Source organism: Mustela erminea, chromosome 9 (genome assembly GCF_009829155.1).
Source record: "Mustela erminea isolate mMusErm1 chromosome 9, mMusErm1.Pri, whole genome shotgun sequence".
NCBI classification, from domain to species: Eukaryota; Metazoa; Chordata; class Mammalia; order Carnivora; family Mustelidae; genus Mustela; species Mustela erminea.
Genome location: NC_045622.1, coordinates 41758066 through 41777682, shown reverse-complemented (window position 1 = coordinate 41777682; position 19617 = coordinate 41758066). Strand labels below are relative to the sequence as shown.

The 19617-nt window shown below is 35.8% G+C and overlaps 1 protein-coding gene across 1 annotated transcript in view; it reads left to right on the top strand.

Moving 5' to 3' along the window:
* The window catches only part of TYR (tyrosinase), a 106391-nt gene extending 92765 nt beyond the window's left edge, over positions 1 to 13626 (top strand). The window contains exons 4-5 of the mRNA XM_032360326.1: positions 3911 to 4092; positions 12764 to 13626. Of these exons, the coding sequence (XP_032216217.1) occupies positions 3911 to 4092; positions 12764 to 12993 (412 nt within the window). The 3' untranslated portion in view covers positions 12994 to 13626. The remainder of the gene's footprint in view (positions 1 to 3910; positions 4093 to 12763) is intronic.
* The last annotated feature ends 5991 nt before the right edge of the window (positions 13627 to 19617 follow it).

Below are 19617 nucleotides of genomic sequence, written 5' to 3'. Positions count from 1 at the left end.
ATGTTCACGTATCTCTACCAGTTTTTGGATACAGCTGCTTCTCTTCCTGGTGAGCAAGTCTCAGCTGTGTTCCCCTGGATGTACTTATCTCTGCAGTTCTGAGGGGGGTAGGTGAGCCTTTGTCCTATGACCTCATTCTCTCATGATCCAAGAAAAGTTGTTGATTTTCCATTTGTCTAGCCTTTTCTTGCTGTAAGGATGAGAGTGTCCAGAATTCTTATATATCAGACTTGAAACCAGATGTCTTGCATTACTTTTATATATAAAACACATTCCTTCCTATTTGCATCTGCAATCATCTTTACATTTTCCTAATTCCAGAAAACTGTCTAGATACAGCTTATATAAATCTTTGGTAATAAGTTCTTGCCAAAATGTCAGTGTGATTATTTAAGTTAAGCATCAGTATTCCAATGTGAGTCATTTTAGACATGGTTTGATGAAATTAACTGAGGATGAGAACCACCAATAAAGAATTTAATCAAGATTAATACCTTCATTTTAAAAGGTTGATAAGGTGGGTGAGCACATTAACGGTTTTATCCATTAAATCTTTTGGTGCTAAGAATTGATGTCCTTGTCTTATCTAGGTAAAGAATTTTTGTTTCTTGGCAGAAAAAAAGATTATTTATAAGTTGAACTACAGTAGTAATTTTTCTCAATTGACAGAAGGCACAATTTTTGCCTCAAACCCTTATCTGGTAGCTTGTTTAGAAACAGTAGGCTGTGTCTAAATCAAAGTTTAGTAGAGGTGGGGTGGGAGATTAATTTTATCAGAGAGCCTCCTTCTCATTTAAAAAAATTAGATTTGTCAGTTGAAAAGCTGGTAAACATTGTTTAAGCATGTTTAAATATTTTTAAAACATTAAATATTGCATAATACAAATAAAATAGCCTTTAAAACATTATCTACAATACAATTCTCTTTTTGTTAAAATATATGTAGTGTTATTATGCATATTTTATAAACTAGATGGAACAGAAATATGAAATGATTACATGAATTCTTCTCTCATTTCTGCTCACTTGCATTTTCTGGATTGCATGTAATAAACAAGTAATGCTTTATCAAAAGAAAAAACCTGGGGCACCTGGGTGGCTCAGCCGTTAAGTGTCTGCCTTTGGCTCAGGTCATGATCCCAGGGTCCTGGGATTGAGATCCACTTTGGGCTCTCTGCTCAGCAGGAGGCCTGCTTCTCCCTCTCCCACTCCCCCTGCTTGTGTTCCCTCTCTCTCTTTCTCTCAGTCAAATAAATAAATAAAATCTTTAAAAAATCAATCAATCAATAAATAAAAAACCTACAGAAGTTAAAACAAAAAAGCTAATTAATATAACTTTAGGACTTGAATAGAATGTAGGGTTTGTTTGTTAGGCCAGTTACTAAGGCACACACAGAAAAACCAAACTTTTTGAATCTTCTTTCTCATTCCTGCTGGTCAGAATCATAACCCTTCTTAAAAAGACCCTGCTCAAAGGGGTACCTGGGTGGCTGAGTCAGTTAAGCATCCAAATCATGATCTCACGGTTGTGAGATCGAGATCGAGCTTTGCATTGGGCTTTGCACTGGGCATGGTGTCTCCTAAAGATTCTCTCTCTCCCTCTCCCTCTGCTCCTCACCCCTTCCACCACGGCTTATATTCTCCCTCTAAAATTTTTAAAAAATAAATGTTTACCTAATTAAAAAGAAGAAGAAGAACCATGTCAAATATACATGGCTTTGGCATTTCTGTAACAGTATGTCTCTTCTCTCTTGCCACTTGTAACATTCATCCAGGATAACATTAGTAGTGAGGAGTGGGGAGAAGAGGAAGAAGGGAATGTGGATGATGACTGTTTCCACTTAGATTTGTCAAGTACTTAAGTATACACCTTACTTATATTATACTAATTAATCCAGAAATATTCCCACTTCATAGGTGAGGAAAAGGAAAATCGAACAGGTTAAGAAATTTTACAAACATCCTTTGTCACAACCCATGGAACTCAGGGTTTTATGCAAGCTTGTGTTTCTCCAAAATTTGGCATATAATAAAAACTCAATAAACATATTTAATAATTGAGCTATTTAGAATTTATGGACCACAGTTTCAGGATTTAGCAGTGGCCTTCTGATCCTGCAATTAATTCACAATTAAAAGCCAATTTTCTGGGAAACAAACTGTGGGTTACAAAAGGGAGTGGGGTAACCACATAATGTTGCAATGAGCACTGGGTGTTATACGCAACTAATGAATCGTTGAACACTACATCAAAAACTAATGATGTACTATATGCTGGCTAACTGAACATAAATCAAGTAAATAAATAAATAAATAAATGAATAAATGTTAACTTTAAGCACGATGGGTTTTTGAAGTCCAGATTCTCTAAGCAAAGAGACTTGTTCTCCATCACGGAAAACATGATCACCATGCTGCCATCCAGCATCATTGTTACCTCCTTTATTGTACTTCATAATGCTTTTTCAAATTTGTTTGTTTGTTTGAAGCTTTATCTCTTTCCTTTACAGGCACCATCGCTTGGGCTATGCATGTACGTTTTATCTCCTGGAATACATTTTATAGCAGAGTAACAATATTTATTAGCACTTTCACAAATATTAGCACATTGGATAATCCCTTTGGAAATAGGACAGATACTATTGTTTTCATTTAAGGATGAGGAGGCTAGATCTCCAAGAATTTCAGTGATTTGCTTACAGTCATTCCCAGAGCTAGGCTCAAGGGGAGTTCTCTGACCTCAGATCTATGTTAAATGTTTTATATATATATATATATATATATATATATATATATATATATATACACACACTGACATACACACATATATGTATGATATATCTATATCACATAACCTCTGTTATATGACCTGATAATACAAAATCTTTTTCTTTCTCACATTTTTAGTGACACAATATAAATTCTCCTATAGTTTGAGTATTCTTACTCAGTCGTTTTTGTCCCTTAATTGTTTACCTTCTGTTCCAGGCAGAATTTTTAATTGCATTCAACAGATACTAACTCTGGCTAATTAAGAGAAAAAATCTTTACTAAAAGGATACTGAATAGGTCAGGAAATCATGGAGAATGAGGTTCAGAAACAGGTGGGGACAAGGGAGCAAGAGGGTAACAACCATGAAATCTGCTAAAACCATGCTATAAAACACTGGATATTTCCTTGATGTTCTTCCAGTCTTGAAATCCCCCATAAGTTATTGCAACTGTTTTTGCCCACGACCAGAATAGTTTTCCATCATTCTTGTTTCTGTGTGTCACTATATCTGTTTCAAAGGCTTCATGGGTATATCTGACGGACTGAGAATTGATCGTATGGCCATACTCTAGTTTCAGGGGAAGTTGGAAAACCAGTCCAAGTATATTTAGTCTCCGTTTTTGGAGGAGAGCTCTTTCTTTCCCCAAGTTTCATTAAGCATACTCTTCACAAAACATGGCAAGTTGGTTGAAATAATTGAAAATTCCCTACTGCGATCCCCCAAATGACCAAATTCCAGAACTGATTCTAACTTAGTTTTATGTGTTCTTTCTTTGGGCTAACTTTCTTTGAGACAAGAAACATATTTAATTTACAATTTCAACCCTGCTGTCACTCAACCAATAATTATCCTTGCTTTGAAGCTTTCTGAAAGGTTTAAACTTGTCATGTAGTTTCAGTTACCTAAGAATTCCCTTTCCAACGTTATCCTCTCACATTTCTTTCAAATGAGTGAGCTTCATCAGGGCCTGACAGTATGAGCTAGTGCTTTACAAAATATTTTCAAAGCATGAAAAATATATCTGGGATTTTTCCATGTCTTGGGGTTTTAAGATATGCCTTATTATTTTACTCCAAGAATTCTAAATATTTTATAAATAACATGTTTCTGAGTCTGAATAATCCTTTCCTCTACAGTATTTTTGAACAGTGGCTCCGAAGGCACCATCCTCTTCAAGAAGTTTATCCAGAAGCCAATGCACCCATTGGACACAACCGGGAATCCTACATGGTTCCTTTTATACCTCTCTACAGGAATGGTGATTTTTTTATTTCATCCAGAGATCTGGGCTATGATTATAGCAACCTACAGGAATCAGGTAAAGTTTAATTTCTTTCATATGAATTAGTGAATCTAGTGTGACCAGCTTCTTTTGAGAAAGTACCTAGCCTTACGTGTTTATAATGTTATCCCCAAAGCCTTTAAATTGGGAAGGCACATTACAACACTTAATTTTTCACTAATTTATTATTACATGAACTAAGATGCAAGGATCTTTAAATTCACATCCAATCTGCTTAATATAGGGCATTTTGTATATGGCAACCATGAAAAGAACGCTAGAATTAAAATCAGAAAAAAAAAAAAAAGGCGAGTTTAAGGCATGACTATCAGCTGACCATTAAGTGACCTTGGAAATTTTGCTTCAACCCCATGAATCTCGGTTTTTTAACCGAAAATATTGGGATCAGAATAGCGCAAAGAGATACTGTGACAGCTTTTTAAAGACCTTATTTATTTATTTATTTGAGAGCGAGAGAGAACATGAGCTGGGGAGTGCCAGATGGAGAGGGAGAGGCAGGTTCCCTGCTGAGCTGGGATCCTGACGCAGGGTTGGATCCCAGAAACCTGGGATTATGATCTGAGCTGAAGGCAAATGCTTAACCAACTGATCCACCTAGGCGCATCAAGATATTGTTATAATTAAATGAATATGATATATTAAAGTGTCCAAGATGGTGTGGTACAAGATGGACATCCAGCAGGTTTAGAGTTATCTTTGGGAACTTTCTCCTAGGGTTACCAAGAAACTATTATGATAATTGTTATGACCATAATTAAAGTAATAACATAAAACTCTAAGATTATAATTATACCCAGGCTTTAAATAACCTTCCTGAGTAGAAATATGTCAATATCTTAATAAATGAGGAACAGTTAACAATGCCTTCCCCCACCCAAGAGCTTGCTACATGCAGATCTTATACGTGTGTAATTAATAAATCATATATTAGATAAGTATTATTATCTCCAGAAATAGGTGAGGACACTAATACTATGAGAATTTAAGTGATTTTCCCAATAGCAGACACCAGTATATAGAGGAGCCAGATATCAGTACCACAAAGCCCTCTCTTCAAGTCACTACATCATTCTTCTACTCTAACACAAGAGAGTCAACAACCAAAACCAGTAAAACAACATATGGCTTGTAGGTAAGAGGTATTCAGTAAACATTGACATTTCATTAAATTCATTGATAATTCATAAAAAGGATAAGTCATAAAAACAAGAGAAGTAAATTAAACCAATTAATGACATTTACTAACTTCCAACCCTCATGCTAGATTTTAAAGACAAAAATGACTGACATAGTTCCAAACCTCAAGCAGCTCCAAGTTCAGTGTGGAAGCAGGACAATTGTGCAAGAAAATACAAAACATCAGGCTGTGTTTAATGCAGCAAAAGAGTCATAAACAAAAATCCGAAAGGAACACTGGGGAGAAAGCAATAACTTCTGAATAATCCAGCCTAGAAAGACCAGACCTTGAAGAATGAGCAGGCAAGTAGCAGATAGAAAAGAGCAGAGAAGATTCTAAACGAAGAGAATACCAAGAAAAATAGAGGTGGAAAGTGTACAGTGTAATTATGCAATGCTAAGTTCTCCTACTGGAGTAGTAGAAGTAATGGAAAATTTCCCTGAGGAGAGAAATGGAGTCCCATTATAATAACTAACACATATTGAGTATTTTTGATGTGAATGAAACTCCTCTAGGAATGCCCTGTTCCTTATTTTCTTTAATCTTCATAACTATTATATGAATGAGGCACTATTATTTCTTTTTTCCTTTTTTAGGTAAGAAAACAGAGGCTTAAAGAATGCAAATAAGGTGTCCTGGGCCATCAAGTTAGCATGTGGCACTGCAGAACCACAGTGTAGGGCCAACAAGAGAACCTGTATTTTGTCAAATTTTACCTGCCCTTTGGGGGACCCTTAGCTGAACAAATATGGGTTTCATTAACTTGTTTTGTTTTATCTGAAAATCATAGCCAGGGGAATGAATACTAAAATGGCTAGCATTGGATATCAGTTTTTTTGAAAACCTTGAGATCACTGAGAACAGGGGATTTTGCAAAGTGCCATCATATTGTAAGGGGAGTCAAAAAAGTGGTAGTCTCAAGTAACATGTTTCCCCTTCTGAAAGGGAGGGAAAGGATCAAATTGGGAATGGCTTTTCAGAGATTTACCACTTAGGATTTTATGATTTCCAAAACATGCCAAAATCTTTCATGGGCATAGCTTTTAAACATATTGTTCCTTCTGGCTGAATTCTGACCCTGTTTATCCATTTGTCAAACTCTCAGATAGTACATCATCTTATGCATATATATAGCCATGTTTAATCACTCCTTACTAGTTACGTAGTAATTTTTTATATTTAAAATTTCCCCTGTCCATCATGACTATAGTCCCACAAGATTAGACTTGACATTCTACAAGCTTCTCTAGTTTAAGTATCAAATGACATCCAGTATCTTTAGGTGAATCAGTTTGAGTACATGTGATATTGACCATGAAGTGTGGTATCACTTAACCAATATAAATAAAGCTTATTATTAATATATCGCCCCCTTTTAATACCCAGGTCATTTTTAGATATGTATTTTTAACATATTTCAAGTCTTCTATCATGCTATGTATTTTCTAGGTGGTATTATGATTTATTTATTCTTTCTACATACATGTATTTAGTAACCTCCTAACCAAGCATTGTCTTAGAATGGATACAGTGGTAAACAACATAGTCTATCTTCACAGGGTTTGCACTGTAATGGTAGATAAAGACCTTAAACAACCATGTACCTAATGACTTCTTTGTTTAGGGACATACCTACCTCTAGGGGTCAACGAAGTGATATTTCAGAGGACAGCAGTATGACTGGAAGAAGTGATTAGTTGAAAAGGGGATCTTGATTTTGGGTTTTGGCTACATTGTTAAAATAACAGAAGTGATTGATAAATTTTAAATGGTTTGAGTTTGCAAAACCTTGTTGCTGCAGCAGACAGGAAATTCTGTAGCAGTTGTAAAGCAACTTCAGAGAAGGAAGTGATGACATTGTTAGAGGCTTCCAGGAGAGTGGTGAAGACAGTGTGGGTGGCTGTGGTTGTGCTCAGGAGAGGGCAGAAGGCATGAAAGAATTTGAACTATTTTGAATTTATATAAAATGTACAGAACTTGGAAAGTGATTCATATATGAAATGAGAAAAGGAGATATCAGGGATGTCTATGAACTCTCTGGCCTATGAAAATGGTGGATGGTGACATGCTCACTGAGATAGGCACAGTAGGAGCAAGGCCAAACATGGAGGACTCTCCTGGTTGCACTAACTACACAGTGAAACGGGTGATAGGAAACATCAGGGCAAATATGTCTCGGGGGCAGGGGATGGCCTTGAAACTCAGAAGACGTTCTGGCCTGCAGTTACTAACAGGCAATAAATTACACACATCAGCATATGAATTGCTATCTCTGCTAATCTTCACAGTCTAATGTAGTAGTGATTTTGATTTTGTTTTATAGGTAAATTGAAAACAGAAAGGTTAGGTGACTAATTCTAAGTCATAGAGGTACTAAGTGGCCAATAGTGAATAATTTCCCCTCCTTTACTCCACAGTAGAGAGGGCTCTCTTTAGTCCCCATGTGTCTTGTCCACTATGTTCTATCTCATGGTTTCTTCTCTGGTGTCCAAATGGGTAATTTTTACTGAAAAGGCAACAAAAACCATCTAACACGGAGGAGGGGGTGAAGGCTCAAAGAGTCCCATTAGGGCCTTATGGTATTTATATTTCTAGTTAAATATTTAAAAAATAAAATGGATTTGAAATGTTTTATCTATTGACGGTAATTTTCATAAAACTGTAAATCTACACCATTAATTTTAAGAAGTTTGACTTTAAAAACAACAATAATTGCCTGTTTTCCTTTTACGAATTATTCTATTGCTTCTGATACACCTTCAAGGAATTTAAAATGTGTTCCTATTTCTTGCTAAACTTTAAGCCTACTAAAAAGAGTCCCTAAAAACTTTTTGATGTAATTTAGTTCTCAAGCAGTTTGTTATTCATCATTCAGGTACTCATGTTTGTAATTACTTAGGTGTTTTCTGCAAAAGGCAGCTGTCAAACATTTGTCAAACATTTTCTCTTATAATCGAATTTAGTGATGCTTTTAAAAAATGAGCAACAGGTGATTTTGTTGCATGCATAACTGATTCAAGGGGAGACCAAAAAGCTTTGGCAATGAAAGCTTGTGTCCTCAGTGCTGTTGGTAAATGTGATCCTGCTTTCTATATGGTACTGCTCTGTTGAGAGCCTCCTAAATGCAATATATTCCCAAAGACCTTGATATTTGAGGTTAGAAATGAGAGGAGGAGACATGATCATGGTAACTAGAGTGCCTCATTCTGCAGATGGGATTTAATGATGGGCTTCTCTCATTCACAGATGTGTTCAATAGCTACTATGCTTGTCTACACAGAATCTTCTCTATGTATTAATAATTATTTTAAAGTACCCGTGCAAGGTGGTGGTCCTGTTTCCTTTGCCTGGAATGGCTTGCCATCAACATCACATGCTCAAGTTCGATTCATTCCTCTACTCAGTGAGAAAGTCTTCTGGGAAGCCTTCCTTGACTCCCCAAACAGTTATAAGAGGTCTTACCACCACAATTCCATTGTATCTTTTTACATACTTTCATCATTGCAACATTACTCTTGAAATACTTAGCATGCTTGTCAGTCTTTTTTTACCGTTATTGTTTCCTTCAGACCAGGACCTCTGCTTATGTGTCTTTTCACTTACAGTGCCAGGACCACCACTTGGCATATCATGTGTCTCATGGAACATTTACTCTATGAATGAATCAACAAATGAATGAATACAAGAATGAAAGAAAAAACAAATAAGACCTAATACTTGCTCTCAAGAATTTATGATCAAGTCTAAAAAGACATACATATAAATAATTATTAACACATCGACAATTGTGTCAAGTGACCCAAGGGAGTAAAGAAACAGAGAGTCTGAGAATACAAAAGAAAGTTGAACTAAATAAGTAATCAAAGCAGGTTTGAGAGAGAAATTCTTTTTTTTTTTTTTAAGATTTTATTTATTTTATTTGACAGACAGAGATCACAAGTAGGCAGAGAAGCAGGCAGAGAGAGAGAGAGAGAGGAGGAAGCAGGCTCCCTGCTGAGCAGAGAGCCCGATGTGGGGCTCGATCCCAGGACTCCGGGATCATGACCTGAGCCAAAGGCAGAGGCTTTAACCCACTGAGCCACCCAGGCACCCCGAGAGAGAAATCCTTACTGGAAGCTTGTTCCATGGAAATGTCATTGAAATTACTATAGAATAATGAGAATTAGTAACAGTTATAAATTGCTTTCTAAGTGCTAAGTTATTATACCAAGCGCTATATATACATTGTCTCATTTAAAAATTATAGGCAAACCTTTTAAGTTATAGATTTGTAATTCATTAAGTTACGATAATGGTCCCAAACTAACTGATATATTTGTTGTGTGAGCCAATGAGCATGTGATTCGAACACAATAGAGCACAAGACAAACAGAATAAACTTTTATTCGGAAGAGAAAGGGTGACATGAATAAATGGAACTTTGGGTAAAGATAGAAAAATTCTGATATTAAGAAAGAATTTAAAGGTGCACTGTTTGGATAGCTGATAGCTGAGAATGAAAGGCTGAATTTCGGTTTGGAGCAACTAAGAAATGTAAAGAGTGTTTCAAAAAAGACCCTTGGTGACAGTAAAAATTGAGACCACTTGGAGTGGACTGAAGCAGAGAAATTGTAAGAGAAGCTGGACAGCAGAGTAGATGTAGAAATAGTATTTTGAAATTGTGATTTGGGTTTAAGCAGAGCCAGAAACAGAGGAAATCAGATTTCTTATGTAACCACTCTGTCCTCTGCAAGACATTTTAAATATTGAAGTAACTACTAGCAGAATAAGACAGACATTTGTAGTCACTCTTTCAAACTAATTTTAAATACATTGAAAACAGTGACATTTTGATGTTTCTTTTTAGTTTTAGCTTTTTGACTTTTATTGTTTAGATTTAAATATCAAAGTTATAAGTCATTTGTATAATTTATTTGGTAATATTTATCCTTTGCAACTTGTTATCCCTTACTGGTGAAGAGAAACTCTAAATTGCAATACTGTTCAAATTATGCTTACTGGGCTCTAGGAATTATAGAGGTAACTTAGTGACAGCTGGCAAAAAGATGGTGTCAAGGACAGAAGAAAAGGTAATGGGAAAAATGAACTGGGTTTTAGCTCTTTAGCCCCACATAAGCCAGAGAAGCTCACTTTTATCTCCTTTGAATGAATATTGGGTTTTAGTACTATGATATTCATTTGTAACACATTTTCCTGATTAAAAAAAAGAACAATCCTTCTTTAAAAAATATTTAGAACATTATCAAGTTTATGGCCAACAACATGACTTCCATTAAATTTTTTTTTTAAAGACCTTAAGTTGGGGCGCCTGGGTGGCTCAGTGGGTTAAAGCCTCTGCCTTCGGCTCAGGTCATGATCCCAGGATCCTGGAATTGAGCCCTGCATCCCGCTCTCCGCTCAGCAGGGAGCCTGCTTCCTCCCTTCTCTCTCTCTGCCTGCCTCTCTGCCTACTTATGATCTGTCAAATAAATAAATAAAATCTTTAAAAAAGAAAAAAAAAAAAGACCTTAAGTTGTGTACAGCCTTAAAGATTTATTTATTTATTTTTATTTATTCATTTGACCCTGGGACCCTGGGATCATGACCTGAGCTGAAGGCAGAGGCTTTAACCTACTGAGCCACCCAGGCGTCCCTCCATTTTAAATTTTATTTCATGTTGCTATCCCTGCTTTCCAAGATAGGTTATTAGATAAATATTCCCTTTCTCATTGGTTTGTATATCTCATTTTTATTATATACGGAGTTCATATATAATTGTAATTCCAAAATTTTGTAAGTTAATTACTCTATTGTGTGGTGGGTATAAAATCAACTTTTTAAAATAATTAGGGCTTTCAAAAATGCAAATGACAGAAACTCCACAGGAATGAGATTATATTAAAAAAGGGAATTTATTGGTTTAAAAAATCCAAGGATGGAATGAACACTCAAACTCTGGGAAAGGCAGAAATGCATCTGAGACTGAGGAACAGCAGGAACCAGGAAATTAAAAGCCGTAATACTCTCTCTCTCTCTCTCTCTGTATCTCTCTGTTTCTCTGTTCCTCTGTCCTTCTTTCTCTCTCTCCTCTAGCTCTCGTCTCTATTTCTTGGAGTGCATTCATCCTGTCTTTCACAAGTTGAGATGTAAGCCTGTCATAAGCTCTCAAGCCACCTGACAACTCCACCACAGAGAATACTGAGTAAAGATTCTGATTGGCCCCCCTTGAGTCAGTGGTCCACCATGTACTGAGCAATTATACCCAAGGAAAGAGTTCATAAAAGAATGTTATTGGGATACCTGGGTGGCTGTTAAGCATCTGCCTTCAGCTCAGCTCATGATCCCAGAGTCCTGGGATCCAATCCCACATCAGGCTCCTTGCTCAGAAACAATAACAATAACAAACAACAATAACAACAATAAAACAACAATAACAAAACAAACAAACAAAAAAGGTTAAAATTTCTGCATCAGTGAGGACGGGAAGGTAGGGATAGAAAGCAGATTCGGGTTCAAAGATCAATGGCTTAAATATATTTCTTGACTTACTGCTCAAGCAGCAGTCTTTGTATGTTGTTGAATATCAGCTCCACAATTTCAGGGACCAGAGCTGCTTCTTTCTTGTGATTCCACAAGACCTAGGGTTTAATCTGGACCACATGGTCCATGATGGCTCATGGACACATGACCTGCATTCCAGATAAGCAAAAAGAAAAAAGGAGAAAGGAGAAGACATAGCTTCTTATTTTTAAGGAAACTGCCGAAAAGTTACACATATTGCTTTTGTTCAAGACTTGAGTCACATAGACATAATTTGGTGCAAAAGAAGCCCAAGATTCACTTTCTGGTTTTCTTTGTGTACAAAATGAATATGGAGTATCTTAGAGTATCTTATAAGCAGTGATGGTATTTTTAAATCAATCAAGCAGAAGGATACAAGTTACTAACTCCCAAGGAAATATAATATAAAGAAATGTAATCATAGCACCGTATTTGTTTCCACTGTGAACATTTATATACTAAAACCAATGAAAACCCTTGATGTGGATTTGGCCCCAAATCATGAATTGTTATTGTACTGAAAAGGAAAGAAAAAGGGAGTTGTAAGAGAACAAAATTATTATTTCTGTATGAAGAACTCCAGATAGAAACTTGATGAATTAAAAGATGATAATATTTGCCTGTTATTTAGAAATGTGGAAGCAAATATCAGAATAAAGATCTAAAAGTTATGGTAGTTGACTTGGTCGTAGACACTGCATAATTTACAGGTTAGATATTATCAGTCAATTTTAAAACGTTCCAACGAAGTGGTGTTATGTTCCTATTCTCCTAATGAAGAAACTAAGGCATAAGAGTATTAAGTGTGACTTTTCTGAGCTCTTACAGCTCATAAGTGGCAGAGCTGTCATTCAGCCCCAAGCATCTGACTCCATAGTACTCTGCAAGGATAACGATGATGATGTTGGGATGATGATGGTGCAGCTAATGATGACAACAGTCAAAACATGGGATATCTTTCTGTTTCAGAACGGGACATTTTTCAAGATTACATTAGGCCCTACTTAGAACAAGCAAGTCGAATCTGGCCATGGCTCACTGGGGCTGCTGTGGTGGGCTCGGTCCTCACCGTTGTGCTGGGAGGGATCACTCGTCTATTGTGTCGGCGTCGCAAGAGAAAGCAGCTCCATGAAGAAAATCAGCCACTCCTCATGGAAAAGGAGGATTACCACAGTTTGTTGTATCAGACCCATTTATGAAAGGCTTAGGTAATAGAGTAAGGCCAACAAGGCCCTCACTTTAAATCAAATGATGCTCAAGTCCCCAGGAGTTGTCCCCAGAGCAATCCCTGACATTTGTTTATGAAGACTATTATCAGGATTGATACAAAGTGTTCCCACTCCTCCTCCAATTCAGGTAGAATACACCTCTGCTTGCCTCACTGTCATTTAATCATTCCTTTAATAGTTTTCCTCAAACCCATATTTCTAAGAAAAGGATGCCATTTAGTAATGAGTAACTGCTACCTGTATCTGAATGAAAGTGCTATTATAAAAATGTGGGAATAATTTTGATCGTTCCTCCTGATTGTTGAGTGAAATGTTTCCTTTTATTGTCCCCTTCCTTTGATTTTAATAAAATAGTAACAAATCCACACTGACTCTTTGGAACTTGAGAAGTACATTTCTACTTTCCTCAGAAAGAATAATGTTTCCTTTGTATTTTATATTCTTGTTCCAATGTGTTAGGGACTTCAAATAGTCAACAACTTTCAGCTCCCTCCTGCCATAGTCTGACTATGTGTCTGAAGGTCATTGAAAATAAAGGTCATGCCTGTATGATAAATCTGGCAAAGTATCTATCTCAAGATATACTCATTAAATACGTTGATAACAGTGATAATCCTATTGAAAGCTTTTTTTTTTTTTAAGTTTCTAAGAAGAATTTTATTAGAGGACATTAAAAATGCTACAAAATACGTGAAGTTTGAGAACTATTATGTGAATTGCCTTCTTGCAGTCCTAGTAAAATTACATTTCTGTTTCTCTTGGCTATTAATCCTTAAATTAGGATATGCAGATAATCCTGTTCCTTGAATTTTTGGTTCCCATTGAAATTCTAAGAATAGTACAATTTATATTACATTTCTATTATAGCTATGTATAGCATAAAAGATAAGGACCAGTTGTTGGAAGTTATAAAGGACCATTTTGGTCCAATAAAAGGAAAAACTGTCCAATACTCAGAGCTTTCCAAACCCAAAAGGTACACCCTTAGAAAATCGTAAGTGGTCACCACTATAAATCTTCACATAAAGGTTGGATGGCTAATTCAACTTGAATTCTACAAAAAGAATTTAAGTATTAAGTCTATAGTAATACTTACTTAAATCTCCTTAGGATTCTTAACAACTCCCTATTTAGAAACAAGGCCAAGCACGTTCCACAGAAAGTCCCTGTGATTCTTCCATAGTATTCCACGGTGTTTCACCAGATGCCAATCTGCACTCCCACTGAATGTCCAGCCTCATTTGCTCTGTCCTGGTATCCTCCATCTTCATTTCTCTTATGCTTAGTCAGCATTTGTCTGCTCAGCATTTTCAATATAACTTTAGATTTGCTACTTGATTTGCCTTTCCCCTCATCTCTGGATACTGTTTTCCCACTGTCTCTTGATGCCAAGATTTAATGACAGACTTGTCTACATCTCTGGGAGAGTATTTAAAAGGAGACCAACAGACCTGTATGGTACCTTTCAACTAAAATATTGTATAGTTCCTGTTAAGCTCTGAAGCACTGTGTTCAGAATGTTTATGAATGCATTTAAAAATGAGTGGACTGAAAAAATGGAGCTCTTAAAAATGCCTTTATCTGGAAAAGACTGAATAGAGAGTTAAGATCATATAACTTTAAATGTTTACATTTCACTTAGTCCCAGTTTCAATTTCAAAGAAGAGCAAGAATTAGCCTATTTATACAGATTGGTCAAATGATCTTGGCTAATTTTCATTTAGAATAAAGAGAAATTCACAATTATTGCTGAAGTAATACCTTTGACTCTCAGAAATTACTAATAGTTAATAAACTCAATTAAATAGAGTAATACGATCTTCTAACTCTTGTTAGTCGTCAGACTTATTGACTAGCTTATCCTATTTCAGATGCTTAGTGAAGAAAAGTCAGGCAAGGGATCGGGTACAGCATATTTATTTAGACATTCGGGGTTGTGGGGGGCTTGAGGGCAAATATAAGGGACTCTCTCCTCAACTTGGGGCATCACCTACCAGAAAAAAATTTTTTTTTCTTAACATTGGCATCTGAGGACTGGATTCAATTTAACTGGGAATTAGAACCAGTAAAACTGAGAACAAAAAGTGGGGAAAAAATTTGGAAAATGATCTCCAGAAGATTCTGAGGAAGCTGTAATAGGGAACATGGTTGGGTGCCTTTAGTCAAATCTCAGCACACAATGTGGTTACTTAGCAAGGTTTGACTCGGAGGCAAAATTTTAGTCCAAGAGGTATTTTTAACCATTTTTACAAAGCACCTCAAACAGAAGTCCACCCCAGAAATTTTCATTGCTCCTGGCAGTGGTCTGTCATTCTTTTCTTTATCACAAGACAATTCCCTTCTTTATCCCTGCATTTCAAGATAGAATATTATGTTGTTTCTCTAGAGGTTCAAGGTATTTGCTTGTGTAGCAGCAATATCTGTGATAAAACCACCACCACACTGATTCTCAATAAGGTTTTCTCAATGAGGTACCCAAATTACCTGACTGATATTTGAAGACACCTGACAGTTTCATTAAATTCTTACCAACATTATATTCCACAGCATTGTTTTAGAGTGTGGCTTTTATAAATTGCTTCATTTTTGGCTCTGCTTTTTTTCTATTGCTACATTACAAGTCACATTTTGTTACAGAGAAAGGAATAAGCAGCTGCCACTCTTTTTGTTCCTCTTTCTGTGTTTCATTTAAAAAAAAAGAGTATTTTTAGTAACCAACCTTTCCAACAAGTCAAATATATAATTCTCCATCTGTAGAAATAAGTATGTGATGGGTACAAGTCATTTCAACCAGTGTCTCTAGAAGGCTGACAACTGGCATTGATGGATGTTTTTAAATAGCCTTTTCCTTGTTTATATGGGCTTTGATTTGAATAATGTTTTTCTTTGCCATCATAAAAAGGGCCTCATTGGAGCCTCCTATTGTTAGCCTGTGCTATTTTGGAGGGCATGTCAGTAGAACAAAGTTCCACTCCCCTTCTGATGAGACTCCTTCTGAAAGCTGCTGAAATGCAAGTAAAAAGTGGTTTTGTGTTTTTTTGTTTTTTTTACTTTATCCTGCTTATTTTCAAAAGCATTTGCTAGTTGGTACAGTATCATGAATATAAAATTGTCTATGGCAACTACTGGAGGTCTTAAGGGCTTTCAAATCGTTCAGCTATTTACAACTATATGGGAATAATTTGAGTATTTCTTTAGAATACAAGCTTTATTAAAACTCTAGATAGCCCATGCTTATCTAATTGTTTTTTTAAGTTCCTTTCTTAATTAGCAAGATAAGAAATGATTCTTATAACTTCATGTTAATGTACCAATTTTTGTGTGCATTACAATCATAATCATAGTGATTTCTAATTTCTTATTTGAAAATAAATACCAGAGATATTGCAATCTAGTGAGTAGTTATGATTCAAGAAATTCAAGAAGCTCAAGAAATGTGTTGAGTGCTTCATATTATATGAACTCATTTACTCCTTTGTCAATATGGGAATAAGTATCATTTGTATTTTCAAATGAGGAGACAATGCCTTAAAAAGGAGACACACTTTGCCTAAGTTCACATGCCAGTTTACTAATTTAAGTAATTTAGCTAGGGTCTGATTCCAATTCTTTGTTCATAACTATAAATGCCATTATTACTTGTTACTCAATTATGCTGGTGTGTCATAACTTGCCAGTTCCTTGCTATGGGAAATTTAGGTTTTATCTAGTTTCTCTTAATTAAAAATTTTTGATTCCCATATAAATGCACAGGGTTACATTGGTTTCAAGGGCATGGTATAATGACTCAACAGCTCGATATGTTTTATCTAGTTTTTAAATTATGCTTAGTGCCATATGAAATATCTAGGCATTTTTGGTGTCTAGTTTCTCTTAAATTATCTTCCAGGAGTTCAATCTCTGGATCAAAGCATATGAATAATTTTATGAATTTTCTAATGAATTGCCACAGTGCTTTTGAAAAGGATTGCACAGATTTAAAAATGCAGAGATGAAGTCTAAAAATAAGAGATCAAAAGGAATGAAGGAGAAAACGAAGAGGTGAAGAACTTTGAAGAAGGAAGAAGAGTTGCAATTCTTTTTGAACAGAAGACTCTAATTGCGACTTGACGTGTTTCTTCTTTTCATAAATCCTTTTAGAATTATAACATCAATTTAATGGGCAGTGTTTTCTCTCACAAAAATTAGAAGAAAATCCAGACTCAAGCAATTTTAGAGAGATGGGGAATAACATGCATGTAAATTGGTCTCAAAATAAGATGTACATCTTGGCTAGATATAGAGGTGTGTGTGCATCAAGCTATCAGAATCATGTAAGAACAACAAAACCAAAAGCAAAAAATCCCATCAACACTAGAATCCATCCATCCTTGGAAGAATAAGCACAGGGCCTTAACATAGTCTGAATCAATGGAGAGTCAGAGTCAGCTACGCGGATAAATAAAATCACGTAACAGGGGTAGTGAAGGCTGGGAAGACTCCAAAATCCAAGCCCTGGGACAAGTTTGAATGCTTTTCTTTTTAGTGCTTTTGAGAAATATTCTGCCTAGAACTTGGTCAGTCTTTAACAGACCATGTCAGTTTTTAAATACTCTTACAGAATAACTGCAAAGAATAGATGTATATATATCAATGTGTGTGTCTGTGTGTGTGTGTGTGTATATGTGCCATGTACAGAGAAACAAAGAGAGAAAAAACAGAAAGACAAATTGACCTCTCTCCAAAATCAAAGTCAACTTTGTTGTTGATTATATTCGTTTTTATTGCTACTGTAGTAAATTGCCACAAACAGTGGCGTAAACAATATAAATTTGTTATCTTGTAATTCAGTAGACGAGAAGTCCAATATGGTTCTCATTGAGCTAAAATCAAGGTGGCAGTAAGGCTGTGCTCTTTATAGAGGCTCTGGAGAAAATTTCATTTCCCTGTTTCTTGGCTTCTAAGCCATCTACACTCCATGGCTCCCGCCATCATTTAAAAGCCAGATACATTGTATCACTCTGGTATTCTTCTGTAGTCATCTCTCTGATCTCAAAAAGAAACTGATAAATGAATTGAACTCATCAAGTACACTCATTAGATGAGATAGTTAGGTAGTCAACAAATTCATGGCAAGCACTGACAAACTGTAGCCCACAGCCAAAATGCTGCCTGCCACCTGTTTTTGTAAATGAGGTTTTATTGGAACACAGCCACATCCATTCATTTATATTACATACTGCCAATGGCTGCTTTCATGCTACAGTGACAGAGTTGAGGATTTGCAACAAAAACCATATGCCCTCACCAAAGTTTATGATACTCACTACCAGGTCCATTACTGAAAATGTTAACTGACTCCTGGCCTAAGTCAAATCAAGAAATCTTGGAAGAGAAATAAATGAAAATCATGAATGAGAATTTCACCTTAACAACTGTAACAATAGTTTCTTTTCTTGTTATTCTACTGTTTTGCCGTTTTATTAAGATATAGAGTTCTTCAGTAGAGAAAGAAATATAGACACAATTACAGTTTATGTGTGTGTATCTATATCCATAGTGTAGATTAGGAATTATTCACAAGGTTGCAATCTTGAATTATACATATAAGGTCTATGAAATTACCAGATAGGAAATCCTTTATTTTTCTGCCAACAAATCAACAAACTTCTTACATTTTTATTCATCCTATTTTTATTTTCTGCTGTTCCCATTTAAATAGCCTTCCTGCTGTCAAAGCCCCATCTCTATAAACTTGAGATCCCAACCCTTCTGAACTCCTGGGTGACCTTTACTTCATTGCTCTTCCTCCTTTCTTGTGTCTTCAACTCTTCCCACTCAATAGGACCCTTGACACTTTAGCATTTATATATGCTCACCTTAAAAACAAAACCTTTGACATCACATTTCCCCCTAGCTTTTGCCCTATTTCTTGTCTCAAGCTGTTTAACAAAACTCTTTAAAAATATGTGATGACCACTGGGTGTTATATGCAACTGATGAATCATTGAGCACTACATCTGAAACAAATGATGTACTACTATATGTTGGCTAATTGAATTTAAAAAAAACAGAAATATAAACAATATAAAAAATAAAAATAAAAATGTGTGATCTCTATGCCTTTGCCTCCTACTTACTATTCAACCCAGTCCAATCTGTCTTCTGTTCCTACCTCTCCACTGTAACCCTTTTGATCAAGATTACCAATGGTCTGAAAAGTGCCAAATCTGATGACATTATGGTACTCATTCTACTTGATCCTTGCTTGATCTCTTTTTCTGGAATAGAACTCACTTCTTCTCAGCATCTCTTATGTGCTCAGCTCTCTATCTAGGCATACTGAAAATTTCTTAGATGGGCTTCTCTGAGAAATAGACCGAGGCAGAAGCTTATATGCAGGATGTGTTAGGAAGTACTTGTAAGACTCACACTGCTGAGAGAGTAACAGAAGCAGGTATGGAAGTAAGAGAAAATGGAATCCAATGAAAGCCTCACCAGCTCTACAAGGAGCTCTGCAGCTAGAATGGATATGAATAGTATATATATATAAAAAATATACATATGTGTATTATATATGTATTATAAAATAATATATATTATTAAAATGGAAAT